The sequence below is a fragment of the Fukomys damarensis genome, unplaced genomic scaffold (assembly GCF_012274545.1).
Source record: "Fukomys damarensis isolate Sample0158 unplaced genomic scaffold, DMR_v1.0_HiC HiC_scaffold_9, whole genome shotgun sequence".
In the NCBI taxonomy this organism is placed as follows: Eukaryota; Metazoa; Chordata; class Mammalia; order Rodentia; family Bathyergidae; genus Fukomys; species Fukomys damarensis.
In genome coordinates, this window is record NW_022900921.1 from 41,617,286 (window position 1) to 41,636,376 (window position 19,091).

General features: G+C 52.9%; 2 protein-coding genes across 5 annotated transcripts; both read right to left on the reverse strand.

Moving 5' to 3' along the window:
* Window positions 1-1,604: 1,604 nt before the first annotated feature.
* Window positions 1,605-10,298, reverse strand: Ankrd23 (ankyrin repeat domain 23). Of its 4 annotated transcripts, XM_033761708.1 has the most exons (10): window positions 10,157-10,298; window positions 7,377-7,511; window positions 5,822-5,965; window positions 5,522-5,650; window positions 4,840-4,965; window positions 4,540-4,638; window positions 4,364-4,462; window positions 4,172-4,270; window positions 3,977-4,075; window positions 1,605-3,903 (listed from the first exon to the last, which is right to left on the reverse strand). In XM_033761708.1, exons 2-10 carry the CDS (start codon window positions 7,401-7,403, stop codon window positions 3,808-3,810), a joined length of 918 nt encoding a protein of 305 aa, XP_033617599.1. In that variant the 5' UTR covers window positions 7,404-7,511; window positions 10,157-10,298; the 3' UTR covers window positions 1,605-3,807. The 4 variants fall into 4 exon arrangements, with proteins under 4 accessions (XP_033617599.1, XP_010636411.1, XP_010636412.1 ...); XM_010638109.3 differs by lacking the exon at window positions 10,157-10,298 and having other exon boundaries at window positions 7,377-8,016; XM_010638110.3 differs by lacking the exons at window positions 4,540-4,638; window positions 10,157-10,298 and having other exon boundaries at window positions 7,377-8,016.
* An 86-nt stretch (window positions 10,299-10,384) lies between these two features.
* Ankrd39 (ankyrin repeat domain 39) lies at window positions 10,385-18,466 on the reverse strand. The gene is made up of 4 exons (XM_010638106.3): window positions 18,313-18,466; window positions 15,349-15,452; window positions 12,898-13,101; window positions 10,385-10,547 (listed from the first exon to the last, which is right to left on the reverse strand). Exons 1-4 carry the CDS (start codon window positions 18,410-18,412, stop codon window positions 10,404-10,406), a joined length of 552 nt encoding a protein of 183 aa, XP_010636408.1. The 5' UTR covers window positions 18,413-18,466; the 3' UTR covers window positions 10,385-10,403.
* Window positions 18,467-19,091: the final 625 nt, after the last annotated feature.

The window sequence follows — 19,091 nt, forward strand, 5'->3', positions numbered from 1 at the left end:
AGTGCTCTCGCTGGGTCATGTGGTCACGTGTTCTGGTCAAAAGGAAACTGCTGAACTCTAGTGTGGCTGTACAATCTTTCATTCTTCCCTGCAGCGCAGGGCGATCCAGCCTCGTGGCCACCCGGTGGAGTCACTGCTGTCCCCGTCACTGTCTGATAGGTCTGCACAGGTTCTTTCCTGTGGCTTTCATTTGCATTTCCCTTTTTCCTGTCTGTCCCTATTTACGTGCTGCCAAATTGGCTTTTTCCTTTTTGTTGGAGACAGGCTTTTAAAACTGTGTAGCCTTGCTGCTCATGATCTTCCTGCCTCAGCCTCCCAACTGCTAGGGTTACAGGCATGTGCCAACAGTGGAATAGGTTTTTCAGACTTGAGAGTTCCTGATACATTCTAAATACAAAAGTCTGAGTTTTTGGCTGGTAAATATTTTGTCATGGTCTGTGGGGTTAGGGTGTCCATGTGAATCATCCCCAAAGGCTTGTAGGAAGATTTTGTCCCTGTCCTGCAGCACTGTTGGAACAGCCTGCTCAGGGCTGCCCTCAGGGAACCTGGGGCCTCTGCCATGATGGGTGCAGTCCAGCAGAACAGGGCCACAGTGGACACAGACCCAAACCTTTGAAACCATAAGCCCCAAAAACCTCCTGGAAGTCAACTGCTGCAGGTACTTTGTCACAGTGACAGACAGGCACTGCCTGTATGTTCATCTCAACAGCCTTATATAAGAGTTGTAAAATTTTGATGACGTTACCAATTTTTCTTTCATGCATTGTGCTTTTAGCATCACATCTAAAGTCCTTTACCTAGTCCTAGATCTAGCTGTTACCTACATTTCCTAAAAGTTGTCTCTGTTTTGTGTTTTGTTGATGGGATTGAAGCCAGGAACCAATGAGCTATACCCTAAGCCCTTTTATTCATTTTTTTTATTTTCAGAAAGGATCTCATGAAGTTGCCCAAGGTAGCTTTGTTTCTGTTTTGTTGTTTTTTGAGACAGGGTCTTATTACGTAGTTGAGACTGAACTGGAACTGTGAAGCTCAGGTTGGTCTTGAACTCACAGCGATCCTCCTGCCTCAGCCTCCTGGGTGCTGGTATTACAGGTGTGCACCACCACGCCTGGCTGCCCAAGGTAGCTTTGAATTTAGTCCTGCTTCAGCCTCCTGAGGAGCTGGAATTAAGGCATGCACCACTACGACTGGCTAAAAGTTTTATGTTTTACGTTTGAATTTGTGACTTGTGCATTAATCTTGGTCACAAGTTAGAAGACTTAGGTCATTGCTCATATTTTGGTTCTTAAGGCCTACAGGTGCCTAGCTATTCCACTGCCATTTGTTCAAAATGCAGCTGCTCCCACCCCACCCCCGGCAGTCAAATGGCTTTTGTGCCTTTGCCACATGGGGTGGTAGATGGCTGGCACCCCTGTTACTCAGGAGACTGAGCAGGAAGACTGCAAGTTTGAGGCCAGCCTGAGCCACTTAGACCCTGTCTCAAAATGGAAAAAGGGCCGGGGATTTAGCTCAGCGGTTCAGTGTCCTGCCTCGCAAGCACAAGGACCCGAGTTCAATCCCTGGTACCAAAAAAAAAAAAAAAAAAAAAATGGATAAAGGGCTGGGCATGTAGCTGAGTGGTGGAACACTTTCCCAGCATGTGTGAGGCTGAGGTTCAAATTGCAGTACTAAAAAAATGGCATTTTTGTGTGGTTCTATTTCTAGGTTGTCTTGTGTGCCCCTCTGTCATATTGCACTTTTTTTCTTCATATTACACTCTCTTGCTTATTGTACCTGTACAGGAAGTCTACAGACCAGTAGACCAGACTACCTTGTCCAACTTCTTTTCAAAATTATTCTCTAATTTTTTTTACAAATTTTACAATAATTCTAGAATGATCTTGTCTATCTGCTAAAGGTTTTCCTTAGATTTCAACAGTTGTGACATCTTTTTTAACTGATCTTTCAATCTATGAATGTGGTCTGTCTTCATTTATATAAATATTGATTTCATTTTGGTTTGTAGGTTTCAGCATCCTTCCTTACCTGATTTAACCCTAAGTATCTCATTTTCCTAAACAGGTATATGCTCATGTTTTTAACCTTTATGTCCATGTTGCTGATAGAGAAAAATAGATTGTTATGTGTTTATGTTGTATCCTGAGATCTTGCTGAACTCTCTGTCTAAATGGGCATTTTAGGCAGATGTCTTCGGATTTCCTGGTATATGCAGATGAGCGTGTTGTCCACTGACCTAAGGCTCTGGACATCAGGACTTTACAAAGCGCACTGGTGGTTCTGACAAGCAGCTGAGGCTACCGACTGCTGCTGCCCTCTGAACTCGCCCATCTGTGCAATGGGACGCCAAGAGAGAATCACCAGGCACTAGGCCCCCACACCAAGGCTGCTGTGCTGGGTGGCCTTTGTGTCAGGCTGCTGAGTTTCATTGGCCCTGGGCCTACCAGGCTGTCCCTGGTGACCAATACACTGGCTTCTTCCAGAAAGAGGATGACTAGGCTGTGATAGGTAGCCATTTTAATGAACAAAAGGTACTGATCCGTATAAAAAGGTGCTTTTGCCTGTCACTTCAGGACTTGTCATCGCCGTAGATTTAAGTGCCTGTTTCACCCATAGCACCTGTGTCATGGTGCACACTGGCTCTGCCACCGCAGGGCAGGAACTGCCCATGGACAGGTGTGTGGCCCAGAGCAGGCGTACATCAGCCTTTTCACATGCTAGTGTAGCCTTGTTCTGGCCTAAAAAGGCCACCTGGTTACACTAGGAATAACTGCTGCTGAATGGAAGCCACCCTGGGTGCTGTGTATGACCCAGGACCACATGAGGGAGGCTGGGCCTCTTGTTTCGCCCTCCTCCAGCCTGTAGTTCTGTTGAGCATCTGAGGAGCCATCCCTGCCAGTGTACAGGTCTACCGAGGGGGAGTGGGAGAGGGAGCCGTTCAGGAAGAGGTGCAGAGTGGGGACCACAGGCCAAGGCAGGTGGGTGTCCACGTGTCCCTTCCTGCCCTGCTGCCTGCTGGGCACAGAGCTCAGGGAGCTGCCAGTGGGGGAGGGAGGTGGAGCAGAGGCCGCAGCAGCTGCAGGGCTCCAGCACCAGGGGGCAGCAGAGCCCTGGGGAAGCCAGGGTTGCGGGCCTCCACCTCAGGACCTGAGTGGGCCGCAAGCAACCCTAGCGCTGGGCTCTCCAGCTCCAGGAGGAAACCCACTGGCTGGCCTGAGAAGCCTTTGGACAGGGTGGGCATAGTCTCCAAATGGGTGCTGGTCTTGGCTCACTGGTCCTCGGCCCCTGAGGTAACCTGGAGGGTTCTGGTGTCCTGAGGGTTTCAAGCCTGCTGAGGGCCCTACGGACCCCAGAGCCCACCAAGTCCTAAGGACCAGAGCCACTCTAGACCCATCAGGCAACCACTGCCAACAGCCCAGAGACCCACCTGGGGTGGCAGCAGCCACACCAGTGCCTGCGCCAGCCTGGCCTGGCCTGGTCTTGTGTGTCTGGGGTGCAGCTGCCGGCCACCTCTGCTCCACTGTGTGGGAGATCAGACCTTGCCCTTCACTGAACTGGTCTCCCGAGCTGAGGCTCAGATGTGGTCTCCAGCACAGCTTGCTCACTTCCTGCTCCAGCCTTGCTCCTGCTCTGTGCCCAGCTCCATAAGCCCACTTTGCCACCTGCTGCCTGTGGTCCCTGCCTCAGCCCATCCCAGCCCCAGCCCAGCAGGAATCGCAGCGCCTCAGGCCGGAGAGGAACAGGACTGAAGCCGAGAACTGAGGTTCGGGGGCTGGAATGGCGACTGAGTGACCCCATGGGTCCGTGCTCCTAGCACCGCATGCGGGGGTGCCCCATGTGGGCCTGCAGTGCTTCCCGGATGCCCCGCTGCCAGTCTCGGGCCAGTTGCACGGGGGTCAGGAAGGCCTGGAACAAGGGTGCTGACTCAGTCCTCCGTCCCCAGCCTCGCCCCACCCCAGGCCGTGCCAGCCACACACACCACATTCTGCACACCCAGCTTGGCCCCGTACAGCAGCAGCAGCTTCATGGCCTTGTAGTGGCTGTGGCGCACGGCTTCGTGGAGAGCTGTGTCCCCCTCCTGTGGAGAAGGGAGGTCACCTGTCTGCATGCTGGGCCTTGGGCGGGCCGCTCAGGCAGCCCCTTTACCCAGTTCCCCAAAAGATCCAGCGCCTACCTTGTCCTGTGCGTCAATGTGGGCCCCACACTCCACGAGGTGCTCCAGGCAGTCAGAGTGGCCCGTCCGCACTGCCACATGGAGGGGGGTGCTCCAGATCTAGGAGGACGGGGTCAGAGAGGGGTCCTGGTCCAAAGGGCCTGCTTGCTCCCCCGTGCTGATGGCCACCCACTCAGGTGCCTGCTCCCTCACCTTGTCCTGGGCGTTGACCTGGGCTCCCTGGTTTAGCAGCTGTTTGAGGATGTCTAGGTGTCCTCCCTGGCAGGCCCAGAACACAGGGGTTCTGCCCAGCTGCAACACAAGGAGCCGCTCTCAGTGTGTGATGCTGAGCAGGGGTGGCCGGAGTCAGGGCCCTCACCGGTGCTCACCAGGTCACGTGCATCCACGGTGGCCCCGGCTGCCAGCAGCTTGCTCACCAGCTGGCCGTGACCCCTCAGGCAGGCCCAGTGCAAGGCTGTGCGGTGCAGCTGAGGTGAGACAGGTGAGGCAGAGGGAGCACAGCCACCCACCCCTGCCCAGAGCAGGTCCCCCGACGTCCCCCATCCTGCCACCGAGTCAGGGGCCTCCCCCTTCCCGCTCACATGCCATGACATCTGAGCCCATGAGCCCAAGTCCCCGGCCAGGACCAGGGTGCACAGGACAGCATGCATGTCACCTGCCCACACTACCTTGTCATGGGCACTGGGATCCCCTCTATCTGTCAGGTATTTGTCAATCAGGGACTCCTGGTTCTCAGCTGCTGCCTTCAGGAACATCTCCAGGTCCACGGGTTCCAGCTGGCCTTGGGGCTGTGGCTGGGTGAGCGGATGGACGAGGCCACGTCACTCCCTGAGTCACTCCCCAAGCTAGCAGGCAGCCATGACAACAGCGTCCCCATCCTGGCCCAGGGGCTCCAAGCACAGACAGGACCAGCACGCTGTGGGCCTGGGTGAGTACAGTTCTGATTTTCAGTCTCCCAGGAGATTCTCAACAGACAACGAGGTGTGTGTTGTACCCCCACATTCACACACTGCAGTCCCAGCCCTGGTACCTTGGGATGTGACCCTACTTAGAAACAAGGTCCTTGCAGATGGCTAATTGAGGTTATACTGGAGTAGGTCATATTTCCAGTATGATGGTGCCAGAGGAAGTTCTACTGTGGAACCAGTGTCCTTGTAACAAGGGGCACAGGCAGAACAGCACAGGAACCAGCCTGCTGACCTGACCTGCAGCCCACAGAGCCTCGAGATAGCTGGGCCCTTCCCCCTGGTCACCCAGCAGACTGCCAGGCACAGCTGCGCAGTGTGGCTCCAGTATCGCCCTCTTCCCCCCGTCCCCCAGTGATGGGAAGCACCATCCCCGGCTTCTCACCGCAGCCTCGGGCTCAGGTTCCTTGGGGGGGACTCTGCGTCTTAGTCGCTTTTCTCTCCGTCTTTGAATCAAGTTTTCTAAGTCTGTCAGTGTCTCCAGATTCATTCTGGAGCTGTTGAATTTTTCCATCTAGGGCAGAAAGTGAGAAGACAAGACTAGGCCAGGCATCAACCCTAGTGCAGGGGACCTCGGGGACAGGTCCTCAGCCAGTTTGATCCTGGTCTGCACTGTCCAAAAAGGACACCCAGTGCTCAGGATGCCCACACGGTACCTGCTGTCATCCCAACCAGTGTCACTTACTCTCTTCTTCTCTTCCTCCTGTTTCAGCTTCTCCTGGGCCACTGCCTCATGGGGGCCCAGCCTCCAGTCACAAGGCCAGCCTCCGGGACCGGGAGCTGCATGTCTGAACCCCAACACTTTCCCTTCACCTCTTTCTCTACTCACCTGTGGACAGGATGTGGACAGAGAATCAGGAGAGCTGGAGGGACTCTTAGAAAACAGTTGTGAGATTGAGGCAAGAGGATTGCAAATCCAAGCCCAGTCTGGGCAATTTAACAAGACCCTATCTTAAAAAGGCTGGGGTGTAGCTTAGTGCTCCCTGGGTTCAATCCCCACTGCTGAATGAGAGAGAGAGAGAAAACAGAACAGAGTTTTAGCCAGGTGTGGTGGCTCACACCTGTAATCCCAGCACTCAGGAGGCTGAGGCAGGAGGATCACTGCAAGTTCAAGACCAGCCTGGGCTACATAAGTGAGTTCCAGGTCAGTCTCAACTGCATAGTGAGACCCTGTCTCAAAAAACACAACCAAAAAAAAAAAAAAGAAAGAAAAAGTTTTGATGGCTGCGGGAGCTGACCTGGACCACAGATGAGGGCTGTCCTCCCCCAAGCTTCCTGGCCGTCTGCAGCACTGGCGAGCACCCAACACCTGTGGTGACACCCAAGGCCCAGGGGCCAACTGCCACCACCTACTTGTTCTGTCAGCAGGATCCCAGGGCCTAGCTGTGCAGGCAGCCGTGGCTATTTTTACATGCATGCCCTTGTCTCTGGGAGTCTGGGGGCAGACATCAACTTCCCTCCTGGGCTGCTAGCAGATCATGCTACTCTTGTCACCTGACCCCAGGCTCGGAGGGACAGAGGAGATGCCTCTGGGGACAATTCTGGCTCCCTAGGTCCCACTTTTGGCTTTGGGAAGCAGTGTTTCCACATCTATAAAATGGGCTCACGTTGGCACTTTGAGGGTGCCGTGAAGGTGGTGGGAGCTTCTGGCATTTGTCGGCAAACATCCCCAGGCACACCAGCTGGTGGCTGCACTTGGGAAAGTACAGTTCAAGGAAAAGAAGGGTTGGAATTGTGGGGTAGCACTGCCCAGGGCTTCCAGCAGAGGAGAACTAAATTTCCTCTGAAGTACCCTAAGGCTCCTGGCCTTGGAATCGCCTCCTGGCAGGGGCTATGCCAAAGTGGGGGTGGCTGGGCCACTGCTGGACCCCATAAACTGAGCCTGACAAACTGAACTCCAGATCGTCACAGCCAGGAAACCCAGGGACATCCTCAGGCCACCAAAGCAGCCAGACCCTCTGGATGCTTCCAGGGACTGTCACGGTGCTGGGAATAGGATGCCGCCATGACTTCCAAAGCAGCCTTGCACTCCTATCCCTTCTCAACCTCTCAGTGCAGGACAGAACAGCGTACCTGAGCCGTGGTGTAGCCCAGCAGCACAGCCTAGCTTGCCAAGGCCCTGGTTCCCATCCCCTGCACCCCACCTGCTGCCTTCCATTTGTCTCTCGCTCCCCATCCCCTCACCACCTCATCCCCACAGCCCCAGCTTTAGGCCAGCAAGAGCCAGAGCCCGTCCTTACCAACTGCTGAATGCTCATGAAGTCCATGGTCCCCCCCTGCTCTCCACGACACCGCCAGAGGAGCACGTCGTCAATGGGCCCTTTTATAGGGGAGCTGACTCCCTGGGGCGGCCAAGGCCAGATGACTCTGGGGGCCTGTCACACGGACCAAAATACCCACCTGGGAATGTGTCCTGCTGAGGGCAAGGCCACCTCCCTGCCACCCCCATCCTCCACGCTGGGGTACCTGAGCCACCAGCCCCGATGGGGGTACTGTCTGTCCTAGGTTTGGAGCCCCTGGGAGGGGTCCAGCTCCTGCCTCCATGGTACAGGTATGGCCACCTACACCACTGAGAAGACCCGGCTCAGCTGTCCCAAGGACAAGGACAAGGAGTGAGTCCCCGGGAGGACCTCCAGAGGGACAGAGGAAGAAGCTGACATATGGCCTGAGGAATCTGCAGCCAGGCTCATCTGATTTCCACCTCCCCTCTGTGCCACTGTGCACACCCCACCTCAGGAGCAAGGCCTGGCCGGGGCCCAGCCCTCAGGCCTCTGGTGATGTCGTCTGTGTCCCGTGTAGGTCCCTACACGTGCTTTCTGGGCACACAGTGCCCTTCACAGGGACAGGGACTGAGAGCTGCATCAGGTCCTGCTGTGTAATAAGTTGGGTGTGGTGGCATACACCTGTGACCCTATCACTTGGAGACTGGGATACACAGTGAATCTCAGGCCAGCCTGAATTACAATAAGACCCTGTCTCAAAAACAAAACAGTCCAGTAACCACCTGTAAGGCAGTCTGTCTCCAGCCATGAGATCAAATTTCTTCCCTCTCCTTCAGAGGCCACATGCAGTCTCCACCCATCAGGGCTTTGATCTCTTCTTGACTTTGAGGAAATTAGACAGCCAAGGTCAGAGTGCTGCCAGGGGTCCCACCTTCGGGGCTGGCAGGTGCAGGAGCTCCCTTTTGACAGGAGCCTTGCAGATCCAGAATTTTTTTTCCCCTTGGTACTGGGCATTTTTTGTGTTTAGTTGTGCTCTACCACTAAGCTATAGCTGCAGCCCCCACAGCCTTTTTTTTTTTCTTTGAGACAGGGTCTCACTGTGTAGTGGAGACTGACCTGGAACTCACTTTGTAGCCCAGGCTGGTTTTGAACTCACAGCGATCCTCCTGCCTCAGCTTCCCCAGTAATCCCCTATAATCCCACAGCTGGGATTATAGGCGTGTGCCACCATGCCTGGCCCCACAGCCTTTTAAAGCTCTGTTCCCACTGTTCTTTGAGAAGAGAAAGAGTTAACCAGACTGGAATGGGAGTAGATAAGGAAGTCAGGCTTTGGCTCTGCACCCACAGTGCATGCCAACTCAATTCCTCCCTTTCAACATTTGAGGACAAGGGTGTTTTGCAACAGTGGGCTTCATCTGAAATTCTTAGTAGAAATCCAGCATGTCCCACATGAAACTGTTAACTGACTTTAAAAAATACATTATTCCTTGGCTGGGGTTTTAGCTGTGGTTCCACAGCCTGCCTCATAAGCGCAAGGTCTCAAGTTCGATCGCTGGTACCCAAAAAACAAAAAACAAAACAAACTCCTAGCTAGGTCATCCCGTACACCTGTAATCCCAGCTACCCAGGAGGCTGAGTCAGGAGGATGGCCACTTCAAGCCCAGCCCGAGCAACTTAGACCCTGTCTCAAAATAAAAACTAAAAGGGTAAGTGTAGCTTAACGGCAGAGCACCCCTGGGTTTGGTTCTCAGTACCACAGAATATTTTAAAATATTCCCAATAAAAAGTCCAAACATGAACCTTGAGACCTTGCCCAACCATTCTTCCACAGCAGCCGGGGGAAACCATGGTGCCAACTGAATGTGCGCCCCGCAGTCTCCTGTGTGTACCATGCGTCTGCAGAAGCATCGCACTGCGGACACAGCTTAGTGCTCACCCCCACACTCACTGCCCTCTGGGGTGTCTGCAGAACCTGAGCCTTCCCTCTGGGGGAGCAGGCCAGTTTTTGAGCCCAGGTCCTTCACACTGAGCTGCATCCCCTTGTTACTATTTATTTATTGAGACAAGGTCTTGCTAAGTCACCAATTTTCCCAGGCTGCCTTGAATTTGCGATCCTCCTGGCTCAGCCTCCCAGAGTGCTGGGAAGACAGGTGGTGGTATCTGCTGCGGTGCAGATGATGGAACCCAGGGCCATGCACATGCTAGACAAGGGCGGTGCCACGAAGCCACACCAGCCCCACCTTTACACACCTTTGTAAATGCCCTGTAAACAGACAGCTTTGTGATCACAGATGGACGTGCCTGGGTAGCTACAGACGAGTCAGATCACTGGCCCTGCTCGCTTAAATAGTTATTGCAATGTACGTAAGAATGCAAACTGGGCCAGGTATTTAGCTCAGTGGTTCTGCCACTCGCCTCACGAGTGCAAGGATCAATATCTAGAAAATAAAGCACTTCTCTGACTCAGTAAAAACATTTAAATGGGCACTGCTGGGAGGTCCAGAGCGCCAGGCGTGCAGCCCCCCCTGTGGGACACTGGGCAATGGACTCTGCACCAGGGCTGCGTGGCCGAGGGCCCCAGGTACTCAGGTGTGCTTGCAATGTGCCTAGAATCTCCAAAGCACCCTAGCCGGGTCCCCAGAGCCACCCTGTGGTGACCACGCCCAGCTCCCGGATGAGAAGCTAGAAACGGAGGCTGAAGCACCCTGTTGCTGCGGTGGCTGAGCCAGTCACACCGTCCACCTCTTCGCCAACTCAGTTTTGTGTTCTTAGGGTTAGGGTTCAATCCCAGCACTCACCCTTGTGTATGGGGAGGTGAGGTAAGGAGATAACTTTATTTTTCCAAGTGGGGAGAAGTTTCCATAGGAATAACTTGAGAATGAGATTGTCCCAGTTTAAATGCTGCTGACCCTGCTGGCCTCTCCCTGGCTGCCACCCTGGCCAGAAGTGGCCCCGGGTCTCCTGGTGCGCTCCTCACCCTGCATGGATGCCAAGCAGGTGGGGCAGTGTGGCACAGTATCTGCTCCTCATCTGGGTGCTGTCACCTTAGCTGGCCAGCAGGTCCCACAGGGCACTGTTGCCTGGCAGCAAGTCACAGGGGAGTCGTGCCTTCCGGTCCCGGATGGCCTTCAGGGCTGGGCTATGCTGCAGCAACAGGGAGCAGATGTTCTCGTGTCCCCTCTCAGCAGCCTGCAGAGAAAGAAGCCCATTAACAGGTAGCACCAGAGGTCCTACTGGTGCTGCTCTGCTTCGGGGAACTTCTGCTCCTAAAGCAGGGGGCTTATGGAAATGGGAGACATGAGCGATGTCTTACTGCACCCAATCTGGGGCCTTGCACAGATTGGCAAAGCAACCATGCCAGCGGGGCTGTCAGCCAGACCTCTCTCATGCCCTCTACCCTGTGGTCCTGCTTTCTCCAGCCAGACCTGCACATCGTATGTCCACGCCCGGACCTTAATCACCATCAGCACCCACAGATGCCCCATATGCTGGTGGGCACAGTCGCTAGCTATCCTTGGGCTTGCCAAGCTGTGCAGGGACGACCTAGGCATGCCTGCCCAGCTCTCTCCTCTCCTCTATCGCCCACCCCAGACACTCATTTCTGGCCTCCTCCAAACAGGAGGGACATGAGGTGGGCTCTGCATATGGCTTCCTCTCACTGTCCCCTCAGAGTCAGTTCCACTGTCCCCAGTTCACACAGGAAGAGATCCGGGTTCCACAGTAAGTGACCCAGCCCCACCCCCAGGTCCCAGGGCAGCCCAGGCGTCTAGGCCAGATTTCTGTGACTTCAAGGTCTGCACTCTGGGTAACTGTCACCTCTCTGCTGCCTCCTCCTCCCCAGGGCGGCCCACATCCCAAGCCTGAACCCAGAACTTGCTATGCAGAGCTTCATAAAGAGCTGGGACTCGAGACTCCCAACCTTGCTGCCTCCACCAGGTGGGGGTGTTCTGCAGGCAGCTGCAAGACACATTCATCCCAAGGAATGTTTTTACAAAAAGTAAAGCACTAGCCAGGCCTGGTAATGCACACCTGTAATCCCAGTACTTGGGAGGCCGAGGCAGGAGGTTTGCTGTGACTTCGAAGCCAGCCTGGGCTACATAGTAAGTTCAAGTCCAGCCTGAACTGCATAGTGAGACCCAGTTCCAACAAAACAAAAACAAGAATTGAAAATAACAGATGTGTAGGGGACAAGGGCAGATCAGGATGAGGCTGGAGAGGTGGGTGGGTGATGACCCCAGGTCTTGCAGATGGCTCTGTATGAAAGTCTCTGGGGATTGGAGGGAGGGTAGGGCTCATCAGACTCTTAAAACTACTGCTCTGGGGGAAAATCAAAGTGAGAGCAAGAGAGGAATATATTTGTACACATATGCCATACATGAGTGGAAGCCACATCCCCACTTAGCACACCTGCAATCCCAGCATTCTGGGAGGCTGAGGCAGGAGGATCTCAAGTTTGAGCTCACCCTGGGCAACTCAGTGAGACTCTGTCTCAAAAATAAAAAATGAAAAGGGGAGGGGATGTAGGTCAGTGTGAAAGGCCTGGATTCAGTCCCCAGTGACACACACACACTCGCCCTCTTATAGATGCCGAAGGAATCAGTGAGGTAGATGCTCTAAAGGAGGGGAAGGAGGTCAGGGCGGGAGGGAAGCCTGTTTTCCCAGTGTACTCTGCTTTCTCGGACTGCTAACCGTGTGGGTATCTCTGGTCAGAACATCCAATGAAAAGATCACTGTGGCTCTGACCTCAACAGCAGACAGCAGGGATGGGGAGGAGGAGCACAGGTTTCAGAAGCGGATTACACATGAGGGAAAGAAACCTAAAAGGGCGAGGTGCACTTTTGGCCACATGCACAGGAAGAGGCTGGAGGAACATGCATTCATCCTGAAGTGGTAAGAAGTGAGCATCGATTTCTTTTTCCCCCTCCATCTTTCTGTTGGGTATGTTATAACTTCTTTTTTTGTTTGCTTTTTTTGTGGTACAGGAGATTGAACTGAGGACCTTGCCCTTGTGAGGCAAGCAAGGTATCACTGAGCTAAATCCTTAGCCTTTTGTTTGCTTTTTTGTTGTTGTTTTTTTTGAGACAGGGTCTCACTATGTAGTTGAGACTGACTCACTATGTAGCCCATGCTGGTCTCGAACTCACAACGATCTTCCTGCCTCAGCCTCCCGAGTGCTGGGATTACAGGCATGCTCCACCACGCTCGGCTTGTTTGTTTTTAAGACAGGGTCTCACTATATAGTTCAGGCTGTCCTTGAGCTCACTGTGTAGCCCGGGATGCCCTTGAGCTTGTGGCTGCCCTTGAACTGGTGGCAATCCTCCTGCCTCAGCATCCCAAGTGCTGGAATTATAGGCATGCACCCCCCAAATCCCAGCATGTTATAATTTACAGAATAAAAGTTTTGGGGCTGGATGTAGCGGTGGCTGAGGTAGGAGGATCACTATGAGTTCAAGGCCATCCTGGACTGTGTAGAGAGACCCTGTCTCAAAAAAAAAAAAAAACAAAAAGAAGAAAGTGTTGGCAGGGAAAAGGGACCAACCTTATGCAGACTGGTCATGCCGTCATCATCTACCAGCCGAGGGTCAGAGCCGTGTGAGAGCAGCAGCCGAGCGATCTCTGTGTGGCCGCAGTAGCTGGCGCGGTGCAGAGCTGTAGCACCCCCATGGGTCTGGGCATCACACTTGGCCCCACTCTCCAGCAGGAACTGGCACACGGCGTAGTGCCCATTGCGGCTTGCATAGTGCTGCAGGGAGCAGAGACCCAGGTCAGATGACAGAGCCCAGGCCTGTGGCAAGGGTAGCACGATGGCAAGGACACAGGTCCCACAGTCACCTCCGAGCTGCCCAGCAGCAGTGGCACCTGTTGAGCAAGGTGCTGCATCCCCACCCTCAGCTTCCCCTCCCTCCCTCCCGGAGATGTCACAGATGGTGCCATAAAGCAGCTGCAGAGCGATGCCCAGCAGGTGCCGGCGCTGGCTTCCTAAAAAGGATTTGCCACACCCGCCAGGCAAACACAAGGTTTGAGTTCAATTCCTGGTACAAAAATAAATAAGGAATTGTGCTGGAAGAAAGGGAGGGTAAGCTACAGGCATGGGGACACCTTCCTGGCTAGGACTGCAGCAGAACGGGGAACGAGTAACAGTCAAGGATGGGACAGATTCCACAGGCCGGAGCAGAGTGAGCAGAAAGCCTGCAAGATGGGGCGCTGGCCTCAGGGCTTCACAGCCAGGCCACAGGAGAAACAGCCCAGCACTCATGGGCTAGTGAATGCAACAGAGAACTCTAAGAAGGGGCACGGATGGCCAATAAGTATGTAAGAAAGGTTCACTGTCCTTAGCCATTAGGAAAATGCAAATCAAGACTACACTGGGCTGGCAGGTGTGGTGGCGCACACCTGTCATCCCAGCACTCGGGAGGCTGAGGCAGGAGGATCGCTGTGAGTTCGAGACCAGCCTGGGCTACACAGTGAGTTCCAGGTCAGTCTCAACTACAGTGAGACCCTGTCTCAAAAAAAACAACAAAAAAAAAACTACACTGGACTGGACATGCATGGTGGTGCACGCCTGTAATCCCAGCACTTCAGAAGCTGAGGCAGGACTGTGAGTTCGAGGCCAGCCTAAGCTACACAGTGAGATGCTGTCTCAAAAATAAATAAACAAATAAACAAATAAATATTTTGAGACCCCACCTCACCCCAGTCAGAATGGCTTTCATGGAGAACACAGAAAACAAGGTCTAGGAATTTAGCTCAGTGGTTCTGCCACCTGCCTTGCAAGTGAAAGGTCCTGAGTTTGATCCCGAGTACCAAAAACAAAAAACAGAAAAAAATCCACAGAAAACAATAATGCTGGTGCAGATGTGGGAAGAAAGGAACCTTCCTACACTGCCGTGGGAATGTAAAAGTACAGCCACAATGGAAATTAGCATCGAGGGTCCTCGAAACCTAAAAACAGAGCTATCAATTGATCTAGTTGTACAACTCTTTTGCACACACCTGAAGGAATTAAAGTCAGCACACTACGAGGACACCTGCATGATTATTGCAACACAATTCACAGTGGCCAACGTATGATGTCCATCAGTGGATAAATGAATAAGAAAATGTTAACGTGCACACACAACAGAATATCATTCAGCCATTAAAAAAAAAAAAAAAAGAATAAAATCCATTTGCCGGAAAACAGATGGTCTGGAGATGATCACACCAAGTGGAATAAGCCACATTCAGACAACTATTACATTTTCCTTAATATATGGAAATTTAAAAAGCAATCAGAAGGATGAGGCAGGAAGATTGTGAGTTTGATGCCAGCCTGAGTTACAAAGCAAGTTCAAGACCAGCTTAGACCACATGTCAAGACCCTGTTTTGGGGGAAAATAATGGGCATATCCTACCATGCCTGTAATCCTAGTACTCTGGAAGGCTGAGGTACGAGAATTGTAAATTCAAGCCCAGCCTGGGCACCTTAGCAAGATCTTGTCTTAAAGGAAAAAATAAAAAGTGGGCTGGGGATATAGCTCACTGTGAAGCACCTAGGTTCAGTCCCCAGAACTGAGAGAGAGAGAGAGAGAGAGAGAGAGAGAGAGCGGGCTGTTGAGCTGGGGATATAGATCTTGGTGGACTGCCAAGCCCTGAGTCCAAGCCCCAGCACCACAAATAAAATGAATGGGGGAGGTCCACCCCAGCTCTGGCTTCACATTGGTTTCATTCGTGCCTGTCCTGTGTTGACATGTCACTCATGTCATGGCAGCCAGGGTTCAGAGTCCCAGTGATGCCTCTGAGGCAGGTGTGCCCCTAGTGGCCTAACTTCCTTCTTCCAGCCCCTGCTAAGGTACCAACACCCCAGCCCTGGTGGTTCTGGGACCAGGCTTGGACACGCGGGCCTCTAGAGACACTAAGCCAAATCATGGCACAGAAGACACAGGTGAGCAATGGTCCCCTCCTCGGAGAGGTGGCAATCGCCTGTCGAGTGCCCCCTTCCGACCCTCACCAGGGCGGTGTAGCCAGCTGAGTCGGGCTGGCTGGGGTCCGCGGCCTTCTGGATGAAAGACTTTACTCGGCCCAGGTCTCCATCCACAGCTGCTGACCAGATGCCTGCAGAAAGCCAAGCAAAGACTGAGCAGTGCCTTGTGGCCTGGATCATTTAGTGCTTCTGCTACCTCTGGACCCAAGTCTTCACATCAATAAATGGGAGATTTGGTCACTCAACAAATATTATCAGTCAAGCCTGGTGGCCACACCTATACCAGCACTAGGAGGCTGAGGCAGGAGGACTGTGGTGAGCTTAAAGGCAGCCTGGGCTACGTAGGAGAGACACTGTCTCAAAAACCAAATAAGCAGCTGGGTGTGGTGGCACACACCTGTGATCCCAGCACTTGGGAGGCTGAGGCAGGAGGATCACTGTGAGTTTGAGACCAGCCTGGGCTACATAGTGAGTTCTAGGCCAGTCTCAACTACATAGTGATACCCTGACTCAAAAAAACAACAAAGCAAAACAAAAACAAAAATAAATAAGCAACCAAACAAAAAATGTGAAATCACCGCCATAGTGGGGAGGGCACTGAAACCACACAGCTAGAGGTACTGGGTGCTGGACACACCTTAGGGGCTTTGGTGGCAGTGCCTGAGCAGGGTCGGGGGTACAGCTGTGGGCCCCTTGCATTGCAGGAGCCGGACTAAGGCTCTGTGTATGAAGCTGGGAGGCAGGGGAGCCATCAGGACCACCCACTGCTCCCAAGAGCCTGAGAGCCTCCACTCTCCTGCACTGAACCAGGAGTTCAGCAGATGATTACCACACACGGGCCGGGCATCCCCACCAAACCTGCAACCTGAGCGCTCTGACAGCATCTGAGGAAAAAGCCACACCTCACTGCACTCAGTAAGGACATGTGTGCACTGCACACCTACAGGCTATGTTCACAGTGCAAACAAAACAGGAACTGGGTTTAGAACTGGGTCCCCTTCCCAAGAGATCACAGTATATTCAAATATCCCCAAATCAGAAAAAAAATCAAAATCTAAAACACTTCTGTTCCCAAGCATTTGAGGTAAGGATACTCAACCTGTATTTCCTGTGTACCTGTATTTCCTGTGTACCTGGCAGTGTTGTAGGCACTCAGGATTAGTCAAGGACAAACAAACTAAACAAAATCCCAAATTTTGGCTTAATGGAGACTACTCTTCATTTAAAAAAAAAACAATAAAGCCGGGCGTGGTGGCACACGCCTGTAATCCCAGCACTCAGGAGACTGAGGCAGGAGGATCGCTGTGAGTTCGAGACCAGCCTGAGCTACATAGTGAGTTCCAGATCAGTCTCAACTACACAGTGAGACCCTGTCTAGAAAAACCAAAAAATAAATTAAAAAAATAATAAAAAACAATAAATATTTGTTACCTATGTATATAAACTATTTTATATGTATTTTTATATATATACACATATTACATTTATATACACATATACTCAACATATTTATAAAATAAGTGAGGTGGTACTGAGTTCTCTGAAAAAATAAAACAAAACAGAGAAGAACCAGAAACAGTGGTGCACATCTGTAATCCCAGATACTCAGGAAGCCAAAGCAGAAAGATCACAAGTTCAAGGCAAGCCTAGGGAACTTCATAAAACCCTGCCTAGCCAGGCGTGGTGGTGCACTCCTGTAATCCCAGCACTCGGGAGGCTGAGGCAGGAGGATCACTGTGAGTTCAAGACCAACCTGGGATACATAGTGAGCTCCAGGTCAGTCTCAACTATATAGTGAGACCCTGTCTCAAAAAAAAACCAAAACAACAACAACAACAAAGACCCTGTCTAAAAATTAAAGGCCTGGGATTGAACCTCAGTGCTTGGCTAGCATGTGTGAGGCCCTAAGTTCAGTACCCAGTAACCTCTGCTCCCTCAAAAAAAAAAAAAAAATCCCCAAATGAGACCAGTGTGGCTGATGCTTAGAGATGATTGCAGGAAACCAAGGAGAACTAAAATGAGGGTAGAGAAACAGCAGGCACCAGGTCCATGGAGCATTGCAGGCCATGAGAGGAAGTTTGGATTTATTCTAAAAGCAATGACAGCCAGGTGTGGAGGTACACACCTGCAATCTGAGCACTCTGGGAATCTGAGGCAGGAGGACCGAAAGTTTGAGCCCAGCCTGGACAACTTAGGGACTTCATGAGATCTCATCTCAAAATAAAAAATGAAAGAGGACTGGGGACATAGCTCAGTATGAGGCCTTAGGTTCAAGCTCCAGAACCACAAAAAACAAAAACATTAAAACAATGGGAAGTCTGCTGTGCTGGTGCACCCTGTAATAGATCATGAATTTGAGGCCAGCTTAAACTACACAGTGAGACCCAGTCTCAAAAAAATAAAACTAAACAACAGGAATTGCAATAATCTGATTTACTATTTTCAAAAGGCTACTCTGGCTGCTGGGTGGGGATGAGAAAATACGGTTGGAAGTGAGCCGGAAAGTGGGAAGTCCTACTTCCTTACCCTGGAGGATGGCACAGAAGAGGTGCCAGAAGTAGACAGGCGCAAGCCCCTTACTTTACCGTAATGGTGAAGTGTGAATGCATCTACGGCAGCAGCCATGTACCCAGCGACGACAGCATCACTATGACTGCACCAGGGACACCTGGTTCCCAGCCTACCTGATCGGCTGCTCTGTCTAAGGTCGGGCGAGAGCTACCTCTCTGGGCCCCGTAGAGACCCTGTCATCTGTCACCTGCCGAATTCCAGGCCACTTCTCGGGCGTGTGCACTTCCCAGCCACCCAGGCCCGAAGCCGCACCGCGCAGACCCAACCCTGGTGACCCTGCCCTCCAGGGGGTGCAATGTCCTGGCTGCAATCAGCAGCCTTTCGTCGTCACCAGGTGAAGACCCAGGCCCGGCCTCGCCACTTGGGCAGCTTAGGGGGACGACAGCTCAGTGTCCCAACTCACACAATGAGCAACCTCACCCCTCTCGAAGTCCATCTCCTCCAGCGTCTGCTGCACTCCGGGAACCGCACCCGGGCAGGAGCAGCACAGCCTGTCCCCGCAAGAGTGCGGCGCCGCCATCCTGGCCTTAGCGGCCCAGAGAGAGGTGGAAACAACGCCCGCCCCACTGTCGCAATTCGACCACTCGGCCTCCGCAGTTGTCCTCCGGTCCCGCCCCTCTTCCAAATTGACCAATCCATTGCCCAGGCTTTAGCTGGCGAGCCAACCGCCGATGGGGCGGGACTTGTCGCACTAGGTCACGTTTCTATGTCGCCACTCGAGGGCGCGCTAGGCTAAGCGGAGGAGAGGGACTGCGGTGCGCCGTGCCTGGCAGCTTGTGGGGACCAGGCGGCTTTGCCTGGTCCGAGTTTGAGTCCTCGCGGCCAGAACCGAGCCCTCGGAGCTCTTCCAGTTACCATCTTCGTCCGACCACACCCCACCCCACCCCACCCACCCCTGCAGCAACCCGGCCGTAGGCGGTGCAGGGAGGGCTTGAAAGGCCTGAGAAACCCTCATTCCTTCAGAATCCAATAGAGAGCCAGGAGTGGGGGCTCCCGCCGGTAATCCCAGCACTCCGGGAGTTTGCTGAAAAGGATTTCCCAGCCTGGGCAGTTCAAGTGAAACTATCTCAAAAAGGGGCTGGAGAAGTACCTCATTATGAAGGCCCTAAGTACCCCAGTACCACATAAATTAAAAAAATAGAAGATAGGTGGCCAATCTGGTTACTCGGAACACAAAGCAGGACCAGGGCCTCCCGCTC

Excerpts from the sequence above, each read along its gene's own strand:
- Ankrd23 (XM_033761708.1), bottom strand. The coding sequence starts at position 7,403 with ATGGACTTCATGAGCATTCAGCAGTTG. Across the intron at positions 4,966-5,521 it reads AACCTGAGCCCGAGGCTGCG|CCACAGCCCCAAGGCCAGCT; the intron begins GTGAGAAGCCGG and ends CCGCTCACCCAG. Across the intron at positions 4,639-4,839 it reads ATCCCAGTGCCCATGACAAG|CTGCACCGCACAGCCTTGCA; the intron begins GTAGTGTGGGCA and ends GTCTCACCTCAG.
- Ankrd39 (XM_010638106.3), bottom strand. The coding sequence starts at position 18,412 with ATGGCGGCGCCGCACTCTTGCGGGGACAGGCTGTGCTGCTCCTGCCCG. Across the intron at positions 15,453-18,312 it reads GGAGATGGACTTCGAGAGGG|GCATCTGGTCAGCAGCTGTG; the intron begins GTGAGGTTGCTC and ends GGCTTTCTGCAG. Across the intron at positions 10,548-12,897 it reads GCATGACCAGTCTGCATAAG|GCTGCTGAGAGGGGACACGA; the intron begins GTTGGTCCCTTT and ends CTTTCTCTGCAG.